The 20,908-nt window shown below is 40.5% G+C and overlaps 1 protein-coding gene across 3 annotated transcripts in view; it reads left to right on the forward strand.

Annotated features, from left to right (window-relative positions):
- grid2ipa (glutamate receptor, ionotropic, delta 2 (Grid2) interacting protein, a) overlaps nt 1-20,908 on the forward strand; it is a 34,239-nt gene that overhangs the window by 4,002 nt on the left and 9,329 nt on the right. The window contains exons 4-13 of one of the 3 annotated variants that reach the window (XM_086092842.1): nt 1,705-1,859; nt 14,290-14,565; nt 16,240-16,325; nt 16,410-16,479; nt 16,659-16,955; nt 17,031-17,182; nt 17,906-18,073; nt 18,571-18,677; nt 18,778-18,913; nt 19,591-19,919. In XM_086092842.1, coding sequence (XP_085948968.1) covers nt 1,705-1,859; nt 14,290-14,565; nt 16,240-16,325; nt 16,410-16,479; nt 16,659-16,955; nt 17,031-17,182; nt 17,906-18,073; nt 18,571-18,677; nt 18,778-18,913; nt 19,591-19,919 — 1,776 coding nt within the window. Of the gene's footprint in view, nt 1-1,704; nt 1,860-1,906; nt 2,319-6,771; nt 7,228-14,289; nt 14,566-16,239; nt 16,326-16,409; nt 16,480-16,658; nt 16,956-17,030; nt 17,183-17,905; nt 18,074-18,570; nt 18,678-18,777; nt 18,914-19,590; nt 19,920-20,908 lie in introns of those variants that run through there. The other 2 variants (XM_086092862.1, XM_086092853.1) reach the window with 2 other exon arrangements.

Here is a 20,908-nt window from a genome sequence, read left to right on the forward strand (position 1 = left end):
TAAAGCCCTCGTGAGGCCAAGCAGTTTAGATGATGGATGGATGGATGAAATTAAAGGGACTATGTAGAATTTTCTGCCATCTAGTGGTAACAAATTAAAATGCAATGACCTGAGTTCAAAGCGTGTGCAATTTGAAGCACATCCACTACAGTGCCTCAGAGCGACCACACTTTGCAATCTTACGCCAACAACTACGTTTGCAAAGTTCTTCACCTTTGGTATCCATCACAGAAAAGATGGCGGCGAAACATGTCAGTCTCCAGTAATGGGAGGCGCGACCTATGTAATATGATTAGCGATTACTAGACCCACGATTGGATATTTTAAAAAAAGATAGAGCATTTTATTTTTGCATAATATTGAAGTTAATAGTGGGTTTTTAAAATAAATGAACAACAATTAAAGAAATATCTTTCTTCAAAATAAAATGTGTAAATCTAGACTCCTGTTATATTTGCTGCAATTTAGCTTAGCTTATTTTGACTGTAATTGTTCAATTAATATGTGTTGATTTTAATTTTGTATTTTCTGGTTGTTGTTTAAAAAAAAAAACTTATATCTTTTTTTATTTTATATATTTTTACGCTTTTATCATTTATAATAATATTTTTGGTTCAGTTTAATCATTAAAAATATAGTTTAAATATTTGTTTAATATTTGCTCTTTTGTAAATGTTTTTTGAAAAAAATAACATTATTTACAATAAATTAATTCATTTTTTTATTGTAATTGTGGTTTATTGAGTCACTCAACCAATTTCACATTAAGTTATTCAATTACTGAAATAAACTTGCATTGTTCATCCAGACAGGTTATACTTTAAAACATTATTATTATTATTTTTATCAGCTCCAAATGACCCTGCACCACAAACTGCAGTGTGGAAAGAAGTGGAAGGTAGGGGTGGCCAGGAGGACCCATGTTTCTGTTTTAAAAATCAAATTTGGCTCTTGAGCACAGAATTTTGCACACCCCTTTGATTTACACTCACTGGACACTTCATTAGGTACACTTGCACAATGGTCTTGAAGTTGTATCATCCAAAGCCTTCAAAAATAAGATAAGGATCCTACAGACAATGACGACTCTCAACGGAAGAATGTTTTGGATTAACCCAATAAATTGCTAAATAATCCAATTCATTTCTCACACGTTGTTTCTTATTTTCAGTCACAGTTAGCCAAATGAATGGAAACTATTTGGCCAGAAGTATTAAGACACTTTTTATATGTTCAGGAAAGGAAGAGAAAATGAAAGAAATGGACAGGGACATTTGTAAGAAGCAGATGTTTGTCTAAATTATTTTTCTTTTCTTTTTTTTACATTTCACTCCATTTTCTTTATAGAATGTCATCTGTGCCTCCTAGAATAGATTACAAATAAAAAAAAGATAATATATTCAAAAACATAAAGAGGAAATTGAGTGCACACGCAAACAGATGAAAACAACCCCTTTTTACTTTTGCACAGCTAATAATAATAATAATTCCAGTGTTGATTGACACTGGCAGAGAAGAAATAAGTTAGGCAGCCAAACAGTTATTTTTATTCAACCTTTTTTCAAATGTAACCTCTCTTGGCAGCTGTCAATCAAAACCAAGTCAATTGTCCATTTGGTATTGTGTGCTCATATTGATAGTCAACCACAAATGTTTTGATTGATGGTCAACCAAGTGCGTCACGGTCATCTTTCGGACCGTCAGGTGGAGGAAGTGCTGGGCGAGGATCCAGATGTGAAGGAGCAGCTGTTTGACACGTTGAAGCAGTACGCCGCCGACCGGAACGTGGAGAGTCTGGCCGAGGCCCTGCCGGACATCCTCATCACGGAGGAGCATCAGCAGCTCATTGAAAGCGTCAGGTGAGCTCTGCGGACCACGTCGGAAGATTCCTCAGGACGGTCTTGATTGAATTTCCTCCCTTTCAGCACTCGTGTGAAACTCAAATCCAAACACACGGCAACTCTGCTGAGGCTTGCAATGTTTTGTCTCTCATCCCCGATTCCTGCTTCTCTCACTCTGACTTTGTCTCAGTTGCTCCCTCTCTCCTTTCCTCAGCTCTCTCCATCTGCTGTGATGCATCCTTTCTTTGATACGCGATTTTGTATGTGTGTGTATGTGTGTGTGTGTGTGAAGCACATTGCTGGTTTTGTTCCCTCCTCTTGGTAAAGCTGTCGAAGCTGCTCCAGCTCCAGGCTGGGCGATAAGCACACATTCCAAAATTGAGAGAAACATGCCAGCGGCACTTTTGGTCATACGTGTGAGAGCTTCTAGAGCTTTGCAGGTCGTTTGCCGGAGGAAATGATGACTTGCTGCCTCAGGTGAGTACTCAAGGAATCATTTTGTTGGTTATTAACTATGGAAATGTTCATTTGCGAACCGTCCTATTGGAATTTATCACTTGTGTCAGTCTAGTACTATTAAAGCCTCTTCATGCTGCCATATATCTCAGCTTCTTCCAGATGTTTGGGCCACACTTTTAACTCATGTACTGCCATTGACAGCTATAGATGTCAAAAATTCATTTGAACTATTTTTTCCCATTTTTGTTAACAAGAGTATGAAAATCTAGATTTTTTTGTACAGATATAAAATTTGTGATTAATCGTGAGTTAACTAGTGAAGTCATGCGATTAATTACGATTACAAATTTTAATCGCCTGATGTCCCTAATTTGCAATTATCTTTTCGTAATTAAATTTTTTTTTTTATGCTGTTTTTAAAGAAAAATATATAAAAAATTAGGGGCGTCGGGCGATTACAATTTTTAAACGTAATTAATCACATGACTTCCCTAGTTAACTCCCGATTGAAATTTAAAAAAATAAAATAATAATGTTTTTTTTTAAAGAAAAAAATATTAAAAATTAGGAGCGTCGGGTGATTACAATTTGTAAACGTAATTAATCGCATTACTTCACTAGTTAACTCCTGATTAATCACAAATTTTATGTCTGTTCTAATACCCCCCACCCCAAATCTAGGTTTGCATCCTTTTGTTAACAAAAGTGGGCAAAAATGTCAAACTAATAGAAATAGTTTAAATTAATTTTTGACGTCTCTAGCCGTCAATGGCAGTGAATGAGTTAATGGCATACTCAATGGCCACAACATAAGGTACACTTGCAGATTGGAAAGGGAACCAACAACTGAGATTTATTCCAAATTGTGCCTTACAAAGTCACTTTTTATTGACGGTGTCAGCAAGATATCACTTCAGCGTGTTTACAGTTGTGCTTGTATCTTGCAGTAAGCAGTTGATCAAAACTCTCAGTCCGGTTCCCACCACTGCAAACTACAACCAGAGTAATCAAATGCGTATTAAATGAGCACGTCTATCAAAATTGTGCCTGTTCTTTTATTGTGTAGGTGTACCTAATGATTTGTCCGGCGAGTGTTGTATGTCCTGTTCGGAAAAGTGCCTGCGACAATGTTTTGTACAGTGTTGTTTTTGCAGGCATGCCATCTATTATGCACCAGCTGTATCCATAGAGGACTGTTATCACCGCAGTGACGATTAAGTCTATCTTTAGCTGTTCTTACTTCTAATTGCGCCTGCCAACTTCTCGCTCAGGTGCACTGTGACCTTGTGAGACTTTGATATGCAAAGTTGTCTTCCCTGCGTAGCTGTGACATTTTTAAGCTAATGCTGGGTTTGTTTTCTCCATGAAAGGCAGATGATGTTAGTGACACATTTGGAAGCAGCAGCAGCAGCAGCAGCAGCAGCAGCAGCAGCAGCAGCATAGTGGAGGGATGTTGTTTTGGTGCCGAGAGCCGTGCAGAATTTTGCCTCCAGGTTGCCTCGGGGTGGTGATTGGCATTAATGTGACAACAACATGACTCAGACATCTGCAGAGTAGAAGTGGCGTTCTTATGCCAGGCTGCTTGGTTGACTGCTTTCTCACTTGCTGTTATGACACTATTAGACAAACTTCACTTCAATGATAAGAAACTATAGCAGTAGCGGGGAATGTTGTCGGCACCGGTCAGATTTTGAATTCACCGCCAGTCGTCAACTCACTTGTCGCCATAAGTGCTTCCATTCTCCATTCTCTAGTTCATCTTAAAGGTGTCTGTTGGGGTTGAGGTCAGGGCTTTCAAGTTCTTCCACACTTTGTTGGGTCATGATCAACTGAAAATGAGGCGATTCATCGGCTGGCTGATTTAATTGGCCAATTTTAGCTTTTGTCAGCAAAAACTACAGATTTTTGCCAGTTTTTCTCTCTCTGGTAAAGTTAAACACAAAGACAAAGGATTGTAAAGTAGTCTAACGTTATGCCTGTAAATTAGATCTTTATTGTTGTAAGCATTAAGGGACCCCATTTAAAATAAATAAATAATAATAATAATAATGCATTAGATTTATATAGCGCTTTTTTGGACACTCAAAGACGCTTCACAGTGGGTGCATTATACACTCTAGTGGCGGTAAACAACTTAAGTAGCCACAGCTGCCCCAGGGCAGCTTTATTTAATTATATATTTTAATAGGAGTGTCAGGCCCAACATTTTTTTAAATCATAATTTATCGCATGACTTCAATCGTTAACTCACGATGAATCGCAATTTTTTATCTATTCTAAATGTACGATAATAAATTAATTAATAATAAAGTTTTCATACTCTTGTTAACATAAAAGTGGATAAGAATGTTATACTAATAGAAATATGGCCGCATCTTTTAGTCATTGATACAGTAATTTCATAATAATTCATAAAATTGAGTTAAAATTCAAAAGATGTACTATAAAAAATTAGTGTGATATTGATTTGCGTTGAGATCATTTTTCTGCCACTAGATGGCATAATTGCATTTGTAAGACGTTGGTGACAGCTCAGTGCATTTTTTTTTCATATTAAGAGCTATCTAATGTTTAACATGAATTAACTTGTGAAATTCTGCACATTTTAAGAATTGTAAAATACAACTTGACCCTAGTCTCCACAAATATATGCATTATTATTAAATGTAGTACTGCTAAATTTTTGACGTGGACGTGTCTGCTGCGTTGCGACTGGAATTCCCCCAGTACAGTCTTTTCAAGTAAGGGTCAGTCATTAATCGCGCATTAATTTTTTTTTTTATGGCGTTAAAGGAACTTTAAATTAACTCAAAATGAACACACTCATTTTGACATCCCTATTTTTAAAATTAATCGGCCAATTAATTGGTGGTCAGAATTTTCTTCTGCCAAATATCGGAATCTCTGCATCAGCCCCAAGACATCCATATCAGTCGGACCTTGCACGGACTGAATTTTCCCAAACATGTTGATGACAAATGAAGATTGAGGGACGACTGAAGCGTTTGAATTCAACATGTGATTGATGAGAGGTGTGTCAGCTGGTGCCTTTCTCCCACTAGCCTGCGCTCGCGCTTCCTCTGTCCCCCTCGCTGCCTCGCCCTCCCATGGGACGCGTTCTATTTATAAGCAGCCTACTTCTTTTAATACACTTTCATTTCTGATGCAGTGACAGTTGTTAAACGGGTGGCACGGGTTAGGGAGCGCATGAAAGCCGCACGCAGGATGTGCGCGTCTGGTGTGTGATTAGAGACAATCCTGGAACGTCTCTCAGCGCTTTTGTGGCTGTTGAGTGAAATTGTTGGGAACGTTCTTGGGGTTCGAACATTTCAATTCATTCAAATGTTCACAAGCTCAAAGGCATGATTAAAAGTTCAAATTGGAATGACTTCATGCTTCAGGGAAATTTTTGATTGCTGCAATGATTGGATTGAGGCCTACCACCCAAATGACTATTAATCCTTGACTGTATTTAAAGAAAAAATATTGCTTTTTGATAACTGCTTTTTCTATAAATGAAGAGTAAACCGAAATGGGGGGATAAGAAAAGACGGGTTGTCTACTTTGACCGCAACTGCTCAAGCTGTAGATGAAATAGTTAGATGGCTGATGAACATTTTTCTAGAAGTAATTCTGTGTGCTAATAATTGTCGAGGGTTTCCATTTTGAAAGTATATCAATGAATGCCTTGTCAGGCTTCACTGACGCACGCACACACAGACACACACACCACACACCCACACCACACACGCACACCCCCACACCCACGCGCACCCCCCCCCCACACACACTTGTCTTTGTATCATTGTGGGGACATAATGCATTTCCTAGCCCCTTCCCCTAACCCCAACCACCCATATTCCTTATCCTTCAAACCTAAACTCTAAAACCAAGTCTTGACCCTCAAAAAGAGGTCTAAACTTGTGGGGCCCAGCAAAATGGCCTGGTGGGCCCCACAACTCTGTGAAATCCCGGAATGTTGGTCCCACTATGTAACAAAAACAAGACCGCATGCGCACACACACACACACACACACGCACACATACTCTTGTCTTTGTATCATCGTGGGGACATCTCATTGACATAATGCATTTCCTAGCCCCTCCCCCGAGCCCCAACCATCAAAAATGATTGCCTACCCCTATTCCTTACCCTAACCTCAACCATAACCCAATTCAAACCTAAACTCAAAAACCAAGTCTTGACCCTCAAAAGGAGGTCTGAACTTGTGTGGACCACCAAAATGTCCCCACAATTTCAAGTTGGTCACCACAATGGTAGTTAAACCTGGAAAAACGCGTGTTATGGGCCCCACAATGTAGCAAAGACAAAACCACTCACACACACACACACACACACACACACACACACACACACACACACACACACACACACACGATCTTAGACAGTCCACTGGGACCCTCCTCACTTCTTCTCCCTCTTTGCCTCCTCCTCTTCTACTGAGGAAAGAGAAGGTTGTCACTTTTCCTCTTGTTACTGCTGACTGATGGATGAGTCAGTCCATCAAGTGGGACTGTCGTGTGTGTGTGTGTGTGTGTGACTTTGGGCAAAAGGTGGAAATAAGGCAAGTAGTTGAAGATCTGCCGATGCTGCTGAGGGATGTTTAGCCGGTGAGGAGGAAAGCAAATCGGGCCGCTCTTATCGCTTGGCTCCCTCCCTCGCTGTCCCTCGTCCTTCTCGTCTGGCGTCTTCCCGACCCCGCAGCCGGCACGTTTGAGAAGCGGGACGCTTTGTTTCTCGTGGCCCGCCTTCATTGTCCGGGAGACTTTGCCTGCTCACGCTGGATGGGGGGGACTCAGCGGGATAGCGGGGAGGAGGCATTTGCATCGCTGAACTGAGCTGCGGCGTTCCCTCAAAGCCCTGAAGAGCCATGGGAAGAGAACGCAGCCTGGCAAGACATTTTCGGTACGTCCCTTTTTCACTTTGATCCCGGCACTTTTTGCACACTTCTTTGTGTCGTGACTTTACTTGTCAGCATAGAAACACCACACTGGCAACAACCATAGGGAAACCCCACTTTTTCAAAATAGATTTATGTACGTGTGAGATTACAGTACTTATTCCAAAGAGTGTTTCAAATTAAAGATGATCTTGTTTTTGACCAGGCTGTATAGTATTATTCTTAAAGGGGAGGTGCTATAACAATTATAAAATGTAAACAACAAGACCAATAGTGATAATTAGGGATGGGCGAGATACCCGATGCCAGGTATCAGTATTGGCGGCCCAATGTTGATATCTGGCTTATTTTCAATGTATCGTTATACTTATGACGCCCTAGGAACTAGAATTAGAATAGAAAATTGCCATGAACTCTTTTACTGCTACACGTTATCCACAAAACAACCCCGATGGTGCCAGCCGATTTCGAGCATTTTAACTCATCTTTTTCATATTGTGTGCTCTGAGGGCTTATACATGGTGGGTACCAAATGAGAGATCGTGTTCCATTCTTTCATTAGAAAAAAAAGACTGTTACTACCTTATTCCGTTCTATAGTAATCACTATTTGAAAATAGGTAATTTGAGTGACATTGAGCGAAAATTGAAAAGAAAAGGAGAAAACGAGCTAAAGATACATTTTCTGCACAACAGTGACTTTGACACTAATATTTTTTTTGTTTAGTGACGCTCTGTGAATTAGATTTGCTGCCATCTGCTGGCCATAGTCAGTGGGTGTTTTGTGATTTTACAACCCCAATGAGCGCTGCACAGACATTCCACTGCCCATTGAGGGAAAAAAAAACCCATAGTAAACGTCAATTAACGTTTTTGGCGGCATTCATTTGGATTTTAGTATACGTCATTAAACGTTTTTGGCGGTAAAAGAGTTCATTACATGCAACTTTAAGGAAAAACACTACTGTACAGTATTGGGCTATATGCTGTAGCTCTTTCTTTTGTATTATGTATTTTTTTTGTGGTGGTGGTGGTGGTGGTGGTGGTGGGGGGGGGGGGTATGTATCAAAACACTAGTCGTATCCATACTTGACATCGGTGACTACTGAAGAGTCACCGATGTCACGGTATCCTTCTGAGAAAGTGATAGCAAACATCCCTGACTGGTGATAATAGTATTCCTGTATATAATGATATTAATACTAATTTTATTTCAAAACATGACATTCAAGGACACTTATATATACTACTGTAGTTATTAAAATCAAGGTGGAGAAAAAAAAGAGAAAAAAATGTATACATGCATACATACGTATAGCCTATTCATATATTCGTATGTATATATATCCACAATAAATTATTTTCTACCCTTTTTAGAAGTAGACCGTTTGGCTGCTTAAACTAAAATAAAGCAAATACGTGTTCGATCAGAGTTATTTACATATTTTGACATTTGTAATGACAGCAAGAAAATATTTTAAAAAATCAGTTTGGGAGGAAAACAGATTTTTAATAAAGATTGTGAGAAGGTATGACTCCATATTTTTATGATATTGCGCCGCATGTAAACAAAAGTCTGAATAGAAAATTCCATAAGGGATTCATGATGGCAGGTAGGTTAGTTTTCCTAACGTGTCTTCAAGGGACTCGTGTTTCTCAATCTTCCCCACGACTTGGCCTTCGTTTGCACATCGTGCTGCGGCCATCCGATTGCCATCCGTGTTCTTGATCGACCTCATTAGTCCTAATTACAGGCTCCTCTCGCCCCGCTTCTAATCGAGGCCATCTTGAATCCAACTTCAACTGCAAACTAAACTTGGAAGTGTGATCACAATTAAGACTATTTTGTGTCTGCTATTAGAACCCAAACACAAGTGGCCTCATTCCGTTGAGTTTCAGCGGTGATGTGTGGTCGTTGGCCAAAGTTGCGTGGCCTACATCAGCCAACTAAGCACACGCGTGTTCCCAATGGTTCCATGTTCCATGACCTGGCCCAGAAAAAGATCCTACTCCACATTCTATCTTTTCTACTCTCGCTCCGCAGGCTCCATTCTTTCACGGAATGTATGTCAGCAGCGTTTTGCCAACAGTTACGATATTAGTAAACGTCTCGTCTGGAAGTCTGCCTTACTTAAAGTCTGTATGCTGCATTAAAAACAAACAAATGTAATTTGCTAGCAAGTCAGAACTGAGCTGATTAAAAGCCTACATCATCACTCTCTAAACATTTGAGGCAAAACAATGTTAGTACCGATACCATGTATTGTGGCCGTTTTGGAGGAACTAAAGGCTGAAATGGTTATTTTGCATTTATTGATCGTCACAGGGAGCTCGGGTCAGAGAGCACATAAGTTGTACTCAACAATTTAATTAGCTCTGAAGTACAGACAGATCTTGTATATTATATAGTATACCGTCATTGACTACTGCACTGCTATGAGATGAATGACGAATGGAGAACATGAAACAGGAAACGGAAATACAGAGCAACCTTCCAAATTAAAAGCATGGATTTCAAAACAAGATATAATTCAAGATCACACACTAAACAGCTTGAGGAATTGTTAACATAGAAAATATTATTAAATTACCTGAAACAATATTGTATTGAATTGATTTTTTTGCACTTCACTGTATTCCTCAAAAGGAAGTTGTACAACCACATACTTTGATTGACCCGGCTACTGGATTATTTGTTTAATTTCATTTATTTATATTTTTAAATTACTTTTATTGTGTGCTCTATGCAAAATGACTTTTATGAGCAAATTGAACATATATAATTGCCATTAATTTCAAGCAATTTTAAGGAAATTTGCTCAAATTGTGAGATCTACAGTCCTGCTCACCCTTATTGGCACCCATGAAGGTAAAGTACATAATAGGGAATATCTTCTGAAAAAAAAAAAGTCAAATAAAACATGTTATTTTTATAGAGAACTTGTGTTTTATCTGAAAGAACAAATGATTAAAAAACAATGGGCGTTAAAAATAGAAAACTTAAAACGCCTTCTGTCTGGTATTGGAACCCTTTCCTGTAAATCACTATGGAAACACATTGTGACTCACCTTCGGTAAATCACAAATTAGATTTCCCTGTTCTAAATTGTCTGTGCCCAATTGACATGAATTAACCCATGAATGATGACTTTGATGTTTTAAAGCCACCTGTTATCCCCTTTTCCTTTGTCAAAATCGTGAAAACAAGGGAGCAGTCTGAGGACATCAGAAGTGCAATTGTTCACAAACACAAGACCTCCAAAGGGTATAGAGCAGAAATGGGCAAAACCCGGCCCGCGGGCCAAATACGGCCCGTTATGCTTTTCAATCCGGCCCGCCGAACTTATCCAATAAGGCTAGAAAAAAATTCAAAATCATTAATTTAATGTTGTCCCTGCAATGCCCGCGTTTCACCAATAGGTGGCGCCAGCTGCGGCGCCAGGATTTTTATTGTGGGTGGGCCTGAGGAAAAATGGGTGGGCCAGAGAAAATATGCAAAAACAAAATTCCCTTCACGTCCCTAATAGTGCTTTACCGCGGGTACCAAGGACAGCGATTAAGTTGCCGCTCTTAACACACACATATTATGGCGTTATTTCGCTTCTTTAATTACGAGGGTGCAGAAAATAAAATCGCTGGCGCGGTCTCACGTAAAGTGAAGGACTGCTGTGAGTGACCATCTGACCCCGTCTGTAGAAATGAGCGGACCAAAGAAAAGGAAAGTGGACGGTGAGGGCCGAGTGTTTAATAAAGAGTGGACAAAACTGAAGTCCGATCAACGGCTGTATGTCTGATATGCCAAGAAGCCGTTGCAGTTTTTAAAGAGTACAATATCAGCCGTCACTTTGCCACGAAACATGCAAATTATGCTAGCAAGCAGTCAACACAAGAACGGGAGGCTACTGCACAGAGGTTGGCGGCTAATTTACAGGCTCAGCAGAATTTTTTTCACCGACAAACTTCAATTCAGGAGTCAAGTACCAGGGCAGGTTTTTTGCTGGCGTTCAAATTGGCGAAGGCTAGCAAGCCTTTCTCCGAAGGCGAGTTTTTGAAAGAATGCATGGTAGAGACAGAGAGAGATCACGCAGGACAGTGACTCGCCGTGTGGAACTGATTGATGAAGATATAGTGAGCACGTTAAATAAAAAGGCGGGGACCTTTACGTTATATTCACTGGCACTTGATGAAAGTAACGACATAAAAGACACTGCTCAGCTCCTAATTTTCATCCGAGGGATAAATGACAGTTTTGAGATAACTGAGGAGCTTTTGAGCATGGAGTCGCTGAAGGGGAAAACGCGAGGAGAGGACTTGTATGCACATGTGTCCGCTGTCATTGAGAGGATGAAGCTTCCTTGGAGTAAACTTTCCAATGTCACCACGGATGGATCGCCAAATTTAACAGGAAAAAACGTCGGACTGCTGAAATTTGTGAGTTTTTCTACTTATGTTCTGTTATGAAAAAAAAGTTTGAAAGTGCGTCTTTTAATTGAGTGTGCCTTTATGCACAGCAGTGGAGCAGAAATGATTGACATTGAGTATTTCGTTGGGTAATAATATGTTTTGAATGTTGAAAGTGATCATCTTTACGCCTTGAATTTAAATCTATTAAAATAGATGCAATCACCAGGTTTGACAGATCACAGTGTATGTGCTATTATAATCAATTTACATTTCCCCTCCCACTTTGCCAAATAGTGTATAAATGCCGCATCTTGCATATTCATTGAGGCAAACGTACTACCTGGAATAGGGCTATTTTATAATAATCATAATAATAATAATACATTTCATTTAAAAACAGCACCTTTCAGAACACCCAAGGTCACTTTACAAAGCATAAAAACACAGCAAAAGTTGAGCTAAAACAATAAAAATGAAGCTATTGGAAAAGCTGTTTTAAATAAGTGGATTTTGCACATTTGAAAAACGCAGTCCTTAGTGCACACTATAAGTAAATCGGGTTGTACATTTATCTGTGTGTGTTTACTGTGCTATGAGGTCCAAATGCTCCTGGTCCGGCCCATCTGTCAAAATTTCAAACCCATTGGGGCCCGCAAGTCAAAAAGTTTGCCCACCCCTGGTATAGAGCCATCTCCAAAGATTGCGCAATTCGCTTCCAACGAAAAGAGCACCCTCCCTACAGTTAAGCATGGTGGAGGATCCATAATTCTGTGGGGCTGCCTTGCTGAATCTGGTACTGGAGGCCTTGATCACATCACAGGAATCATAAAATCTGAGAATTATCAAGATATTCAGCCATTATTATTATTATTATTATTATTATTATTATTATTGTTAGATTATTGTTGGAACCTGACCATTTGGATGAACAGCTGTTTGTGCATTTGCATTAATGGACTGTTTTGGATAAAGGAATGGAAAGTTAATTTTTTTTGTTTTTTTGTTTTCATCTGATTCATCGAGTAATTGAAAGAATAACCAACAGGTTAATCGATTATCAAAAATAATCATTAGTTTCAGCTGTACTTATTACTAGTGTTGTTTCGATACCGATACTGGTATCGGCAGAGGCCGCGATACTGCATTAAAACAGTGGTACATTGGATGCAGCATCTTGTGTGTTGCTCATGCACGACATTCACTGATGTGTGACATGTTCACTGCATGCCGAGCTAAGAGATCCTATTGGCCCTTGAATGCTCTGAACCAATGGCAGGACAGCTTTTTCATGTTGGGAAATAACAACAACTTGGGTATTAGTATGGTATCGGCATCGGCCTGACTGAGAGTGAGTACAAGTATTTTTACTTTTATTGAACACGGCATCAATTTCAGCACACAAAAAAAAATAGAAAACAAAAGAAAAAAAAGAAAGCACACTAAAATGGTATTGTGTCATAGTATTGGAGCATTTTTTGCATACAAGTCCAGTACTTTTGTCATTAAATTAAGTGAAGAAGTGCATTCATCCCTCTCAACTTCAGCCAGTCACTTAAACCTTATGGAAGCCGCCTGGCATAAAACCCCGCAATGCATAAAAAACAAACAAACCTTCATCACTCATTGTTCTGTTGGAAGCGGCAATTATAGAGATGTCTAATCATCCTCCCCTCGCATCCTCCAAACGTACAAATTAACTTTGAAAACAAAAGTGCGCCGCCGAGTTGTTTTTGATGGCGGTTGAGTCCTGTGGATGCTCTGCGGAAGTGGGGCATTTCCCAACATGCAAAGCACCCCTGGAGAGTTTGGATGAAGGCTGCGCTGTGGGGAGTGGGAGGGAAGGCGATGATGAGGATGATAATGCCGGTGGATAAATGATTTTGGAAGAGGGATGTGTTAGATTTACAAAATAGCAGAGGTCCAAATTAGAGCATGTGTGCAATTTGCTTGTGTGTGTGTGTGTGTGTTTGACCATAGACAGAAGAGAAGCCGTCATGACTGACTTTTTATTGCCTGTCAAATTGTGCATTTCTGGGTCAATCCTGTGATTTGTTTTCTTGCTTTCGCAACTAATTGGCGTCATATAAACCACAGCGAAGTCTTGTGAAGCCGAATATGTCAGGCTTGGTGAGCTCAAAAAGAATCCGCTGCTTTTCTTCTGCATGCAGCGCTAAATTCAAAGCGAAAGTCAGGCCTCTCTTGATGGCTCCACAACAAACAATAACACACAAACAATGGAGAAACTTCAATGTGTGACATCCCTTCATGCCTTAGGGTGTTTTTTGCTTATATATATATATATATATATATATATATATATATAATTTTTTTTTTTTAGTTTTGCTGGAAGAAAAAGGCACTAGAAGTTGGTTATGGGAAGGGAAGCGGAGTGGAGCGTTGACTCCCAAACGTGCTTTTGCTGTTTCTTTTTTTTTTTCTTTTTTTTTGGGGTGTTTATTATGCGAGTGAATGTGAAACACTCCTTACACAAACCGAAGTTGTCTTGTTGCAGCTTGCTAAAAGGACATTTGAAGTGGATTCTAATCCTGGACAAATACATATATATTTTAAAGTACCTGTCTTCATCTTCAACTCTGGACAAATATTTAATCCAATTTTGTCAAGTGTCAAATTCACCCGCTTGTCCTCCCCAATGTTGTCCAGGATCTTCATTCCCAAGAAGCACCGGGAGCGTTTCGACGAGGTGGTTTCCCAGAGCCTCATGAGCCGTATCAAGGGGCGGAGCTTCAGTGACCCGAGCCGTAGCCACCTGCGTCGCAGCCGCAGCGAGGATCACCCCGAGCACCTGGTGGTCTCAACGCGCGCCAGTTCTGTGCCCCGCACACACGCGGAGGAAGGCTCCGTCCCACCGTCCCGCGGCATGCGCAAGACCACCTCGCTCATAGCTGGGCACTCCAGCGGATCCGCCACCAACTGCAGGTCAGTGGCTTAATGACATTTTTTCAGGTATCTGTGTGCAGTGGTGACTTGACTCAAATCAACTTTCACCATTGAAATGAATGATAATGCAATTAATCCGTTTCAGACCCCCCAAAAAACACCAGTACAAGGTTTAAAGACTGCTTATATTTGGAAAAAAGTGCTTTGGATGATCTGTTTTTATCTCCCAACATATTTGTACTATTAAAATACATAATAGTTGATCTGTAATCTGAAAAATCCTTTAAAAAATGTGCATACGTCATCTGTGCTCAATGTACAGTGTATGTTTATCCTCTATTTCCTACTCACTCTTTTTCAAAGACATTTCAATTAGGGTCTTGTTTTAATAGAGTAGTATACATAAAAAAATGTGTTTGTCTAAAAGACACTTTTTGCACATTTTGACACAAAACAAACACTTCCAAACACAAAATCCAATACGAGTGCAGTAAAATGTAATTCAAAACTTTTATTTCATGACTCATGTTCACCATTCAGGTGTACCTAATGTTGTGGCCAACGTAGTGGATTGTTGCACATGGGCATCCTGCACAGATTTCTTGAAGCTGAGATGATAATTTGGAAATGACTTCTGAATGATCAGGAAGGACTATAAGGCATGTTGCATGTAGCTCTTTGAATTAGTGATGTTTTATACTACCACTTTTTTTCGGACCAATACAAGTTCGAACACTCAACTTTTGAGTAGTCACCGATAATGTATATGTACTGATACCACTAGGACTTTTGATCCATGAAATTTCCCAAAATAACAATGGCAGAACATTTTAAAGAAAGACCTATATATCCCAATATAACAATTTTAACTTAAAATAGTACGGAATTGATGGCAATTTTTTTCTTCTTCTAATTTTGAGTTTTTGATCATAAGTTGCGAGTGTTGGAGTAACAGTGTGTAGAATTTAGTGGCATCTAGTGGTGAACTAATACAATGCAATGATTTAAAGGATCTTTGTGCAGTTTGTCACTTTTTTACTCGCGACTGCCACCTCTGGCCTAAAGCGTAACTGCCGCAGTTGACAAACCAAGACATGACTTCAAATGAGGTCAGAAAAACTCCGCCCCTCCGCTCCCCAAAGAAACTGGAGTGTGCAGGGTCCGCCTACTCTACTATAAAGGGAAGATAAAAGCTGATAGGTGCAGTCAGAGTAAAACAGTCAGGGCTCTTCGTGCTCATCTGGGCATTGGTGGAGCATGCATGATGTAGAAAAAGCTTTAACGTTACCTTTTTAAAACGGCACCTTTAACTTTTACGGTGCCTCAGAAAGACCACACTTTGTCTACCACCAAAAAGTCCACCGTAGAGAGAACCGCAAATTAGTGAGGGAACACTGTATATAAAAAAAATGTGGATTGATTTTATATAACTTTTTTTTAATGAATGAACATTGAAAAATAAAAATAAATTATACGCTTTGTCCCTTTAAATTTGCATAAAATGATGGCAATTTCCTATTCTTCTCATTTCTTGTTCCTGATCATAAAACGGCCACAAAAGAACATTGCAAGTACCAATAGCTTGAAAATAAGGATCTGCAATATTTCATGAGGTCAAATGATCCACAGTTCTATTTAAAAAAAAAAAAAAAAGTTTTAACAATTAACATTTCCATCTGTTGTTGGTGCATCTCATTCATTGTTCGTTTTTAGGACGGTGAGAGTGTGCAAAGGCAACATGAGCTTTGGCTTCACTCTCAGGGGTCACGCGCCTGTGTGGATCGACTCTGTCATCCCCGGTAAATGCAACATACAATAGTACAGTTGTTTAGGAACGCTTTTGAGAGCAAATGTCCTCTTGCTTGGATTTGTTTTGTTTGCAGGGAGCGCAGCAGACAAGGCAGGTCTAAAACCAGGAGACCGCATCCTGTTTCTCAACGGACTTGACATGAGGTAAATCAGAACAAACTTGATGAAAGTGGCTCGTTTCAGATTCATTGAAATTCTGCATTTCCTCAAACAGCGTAATTGTGTCATCCACTTATGATTTTATAGCTGTTGTCATCCGCACGCAGTTAAGATGCTGACATTCACCCGCCGTTTACCTTCACAAATCATGCGTGCGACCTTAGGACCTCCTCCCACGAGAAGGTGGTGTCCATGCTGCAGGGAAGCGGTGCCATGCCCACTCTGGTAGTGGAGGACGGCCCGCCCTCTTTCACCATGTCGGAGCAGGACCTGGCAGGGGGCGGCATTCCCGCCGAGCGCGCTCGCTCCCCCGTGCTCAGCTCCCTGCAGTGGGTGGCCGAGATCCTGCCGCCGAGCATCCGAGTCCACGGCCGCACCTTCGGGCAACAGCTGGAGCACCTGCTGACCATCCAGGAGAGGTACACCATCTGCAAGGCTCTGGAGAACTTCTTCCAGCACAGGTGGGCAAGTGGAAACAAAAACACGTGTGTGTCTGTGAACGAATTCCAAGACGGGTTGTGTTTCCATGGCGACAGGAATGTGGACACGCTGATCGTGGATGTGTTCCCAGTGCTGGATACTCCAGCCAAACAGGTCATCTGGCAATTTGTTTACCAGCTGCTGACGTATGAAGAACAAGAACACTGCCAGAGCAAAATCTCGCGCTTCCTTGGATTCAAGGCGCCAGGTGGGAGTGCACTTTTGGTCTGTTTAAGGCATTTGTTTTGATCAGCTGGCGGGAGAAGCACCGTTATTCATGTGGATCTATGTCAATTGAATCTAATACATATATTTGCTATATATTAACTATATGGGACTATTACTATAACTAATTACATTATAAGTCCGTCCTCTAATTGGATGGAGGGAGTGAAACTGTTTGACTAGTAAAACACATGCTGTTATATTCCAATCATGTTCAGTATTGATGGTTTCTACAATTTGTTTTTTCTTTTTTGAGAGCTCAGTATTGTTCATTCGGTAATTTTACCGATTTGACATATCATCATTGCTCTTTTTTTAAACGTTTTAATTTATTTTTATTTTGTATGTGCGTGTGTATGTGTGCGTGCGTGTGAGTGTGTACTCATTAGTTCACCTAAAACCTATTAAAAATCCCATACCGTTCACCTAAACCGAATACTTCAGAATCCAGCTAGAGTCGTGAGGTTGTCAGGAGACCCGAGGAAGGATCAAAGAATAGAAAGGAAAGTGAAATCCAGCACCGACCAGACATTACCTACTACCATGGTTTCTACAATTACAACGTGATATTAAAAGGTGGATCCCCACTGGTGGGCCAAGTGCAAGACCCGCCAATTATGGAGCTTTAAGATCCTGGTCGCTTTGTAGATCCAGAATGAATCGTTCTCAGCCGTTTGGTCCTTGTGCGTGTTTGTGTGCCTTCTAGTTCCACCACCACCACCACCACCACCTCCTCCTGCTCCTCCAGAGCCCGAGGCTGCCCCTGAACCCCATCGCCGTAGCAGCTCCATGAGGGTGACGGGCACCACCTATAGGAGCAGTGTGAGGGGGCGGAGCTCTGATGACCTGCTCATTGGCACACACTTGAGCATGGGTACAGAATTGGACTTTTTTATTATTATAATTTTTATTCTGACATACCTACTAAACAGATGTCCGGCATGCACTGTATAGTGATCCTCTTTTTTTTTTATCATAACATTAGGTAGTGGGTACAACAGTTTTTTTTTTTTTTGTGTAACTAGACAGGGTAAACTCTTGTTTTAGGGGGGTGTAAGTGAGGCCATGAAACTGTCTCCAGCAGCTAAATGTTTTTATTTGATATGATATTGTGCTGGAGTACTTAGCATTATTGGCTGTGAGTACCCACTATTTATTTTTTTTTCATTTCAACTTCTTATTCCCTAAACTATATTTGCATATAATGTAGGCTCAATGATTAAAGCAAATCTCATTTCTAAGTGTTTATTAATAACACAAATCAACCCCAAAGCCAAATTTACCAACCATATTGCACACGAATGTTTCCCTCGTGTCGGAGCATTAGTCCGTTTGCGTTTAGCGCATTGTAATCTGCCTGGATCAATTTAGGCTTCCGTGCGGACTCGCTGCTGGAGGCAGGAATGAGGTTGGCTCCAGGAGAAAGACAATCAGGGGACGGCACCTCTCTTCCCGAGACTCCCAACAACCTCACAAATGTACGTACCAGCCCCTTTCCACGGGAGTCCAATTACTATTTGCGGAAACAAATTAGGGCAAAAAGTTTAAATGTGCTCTTTTGCATTTCCACCAAACAAGCTATCTGCCGTGTACGCTGAACTGGAGAACATGTACGCGGCCAAGAGATCCAAGTCCCTGAAGACTCGCCTTCCTCCCGCCCCTGAGACTTTGCTGGATATGGACCCTTCCTCCCGCACAGGTTCCCCTAACACAGGTAGCCCCACCAGGACCTGCTTCTACTGTACTGATGCTGTCTGGAAGTGACATGAGCTAACGCATCGTATGCCATACCCTCTCGACGTAATGCATGCATCATGCTCAGTATTTCTCAAGATGGCATACGATAGAGAGGATAGGTGGAATGATGAAAAGTGCTGCAGTGCACCAATGCTAAATCCCCAAGCAGCTAACCCATTTTTGAATCTTATGAATATCCTTGAATTTCACATCGATGAGGATATTTATATTACATTAAACCCAAAGCAAGGTAGACCTTTTGAAAGTTTTGTTGTCAAAGTAGCGCACTTGAGCTTTCGGATTTGGTGATGGTGGAAGTGGAAGTAGGAAACACACAAGAGGCCCGATGCCTAGAAGCAATTTGGAATGAGTGAATGCAACTTTTTTTGCATTCTCACTATCAATAGTTGAGTAGGATACCAATATGATGGATCCAAACTTCCTCTAGCACTTTCTGACACCCAAGTACCAGTCGCACTGATCAAAATGGTGGAGCTGGAAACCTTTTTCCCCAACCATGCCAAGTAGAAATCCTCTTCTGCTTCTGTTATTATTTGCACACCACAATCACCATTCTGCTTTGAAAATAGAAGTTTTATTGAGATTTACATTGAAAACATGGCGCATAAACGCATATGTCTTCCTTGTTTGCAGGTAGTCGTAAAGGCCCCCCACCCGCGATAACCTGGCCAGATCCTCTCCCGAGCCCTCCCCTTTCTCAATTCTACCCATCAGGCCTGACGAGCCAGAACAGCGGGGAGTCCAACCCCTACATCAGCCTGGACAGCCCACCACCTTCACCGCCGGAGCTCATTGATTTCCCGTCAAGTCCGCCGCCGCACCGCAGCAGCAAACGGCGATATACGTTCTCCAAGCCACCGCGCTCGGAAGACACCGACCGCTTTCTGGACGCTCTGAGCGAGCAGCTGGGCCAGCGAGTAGCAATCGAGGATTTTCTCACTCCTGAAAATGACTACGAAGAGGTTAGTTTGTTTATGTATGTATATGTATATTTATTAGGGGTGTCAATATTAGTGCGTTCATTTTGAGTTCATTTAAAGTTCCTTTAACACCACAATTTTTTTTATTTTTTTTTTTACACGCGATTAATGATCGCCTCTTACTTGTAACCCCTGTACTGGGGGAATTCCAGTCGCAACGCAGCAGACACGTCTATGTCAAAATTTAACAGTGATAAATTTAATAATAATGCATATATTTGTGGAGACAGGGGTCAGGTTGTATTTTACAATTTTAAAAATGTGCAGAATTTCACAAGTTACTTCATGTTAAACATTAGATAGCTCTTAATATGAAAAGAACAATGCAGTGAGCTGTCACCAATGTCTTACAAATGCACTTATGCCACCTAGTGGCAGAAAAATGACATCAATATCACACTCGTTTTTTACAGTAAAGTACATCTTTTTAAATTTTTTATTAAATTTTAGGAATTATTATGAAATTACTGTATCAATGACTAAAAGATGTGGCCATATTTCTATTAGTTTGCCATTTTCCCCCACTTTAATGTTAACAAGAATATGAAAACTTGGGGGGAGGGGGGGGATTCATTGTACATTTTATACATTTAAAACAGAAATAAAATTTGTGATTAATTGTGAGCTAACTATAGAAGTCATATGATTAATTACGATTAAAACATTTTAATTGCCTGACAGCCCTAATATTTATATTTTCTTAAAGGGGAAGTCAACCCTCAAATTTTCTTGACTACTTCTATGCAGCCCCACTAGTCTAAACACAGTACTCTGATTAATATTACGTTAGTGGAATTGAGGAATTTGAGTTAAGTGGCAAAATCCACCAGCTTTTATCCATGTCAGTAGGCGGCCATTTTGCCACTTGCTGCAAGGTAACAACCAATCATGGCTCACCTGTTTTCTGAAGCTGAGCTGTGATTAGATCTTCTAGCCTAAATGGTCACATCATGGACAGAAAAATTCATTGT

The sequence above is a fragment of the Leptonotus elevatus genome, chromosome 1 (assembly GCF_054856555.1).
Source record: "Leptonotus elevatus isolate MCC_2025b chromosome 1, RoL_Lele_1.0, whole genome shotgun sequence".
Classification (NCBI taxonomy): Eukaryota; Metazoa; Chordata; class Actinopteri; order Syngnathiformes; family Syngnathidae; genus Leptonotus; species Leptonotus elevatus.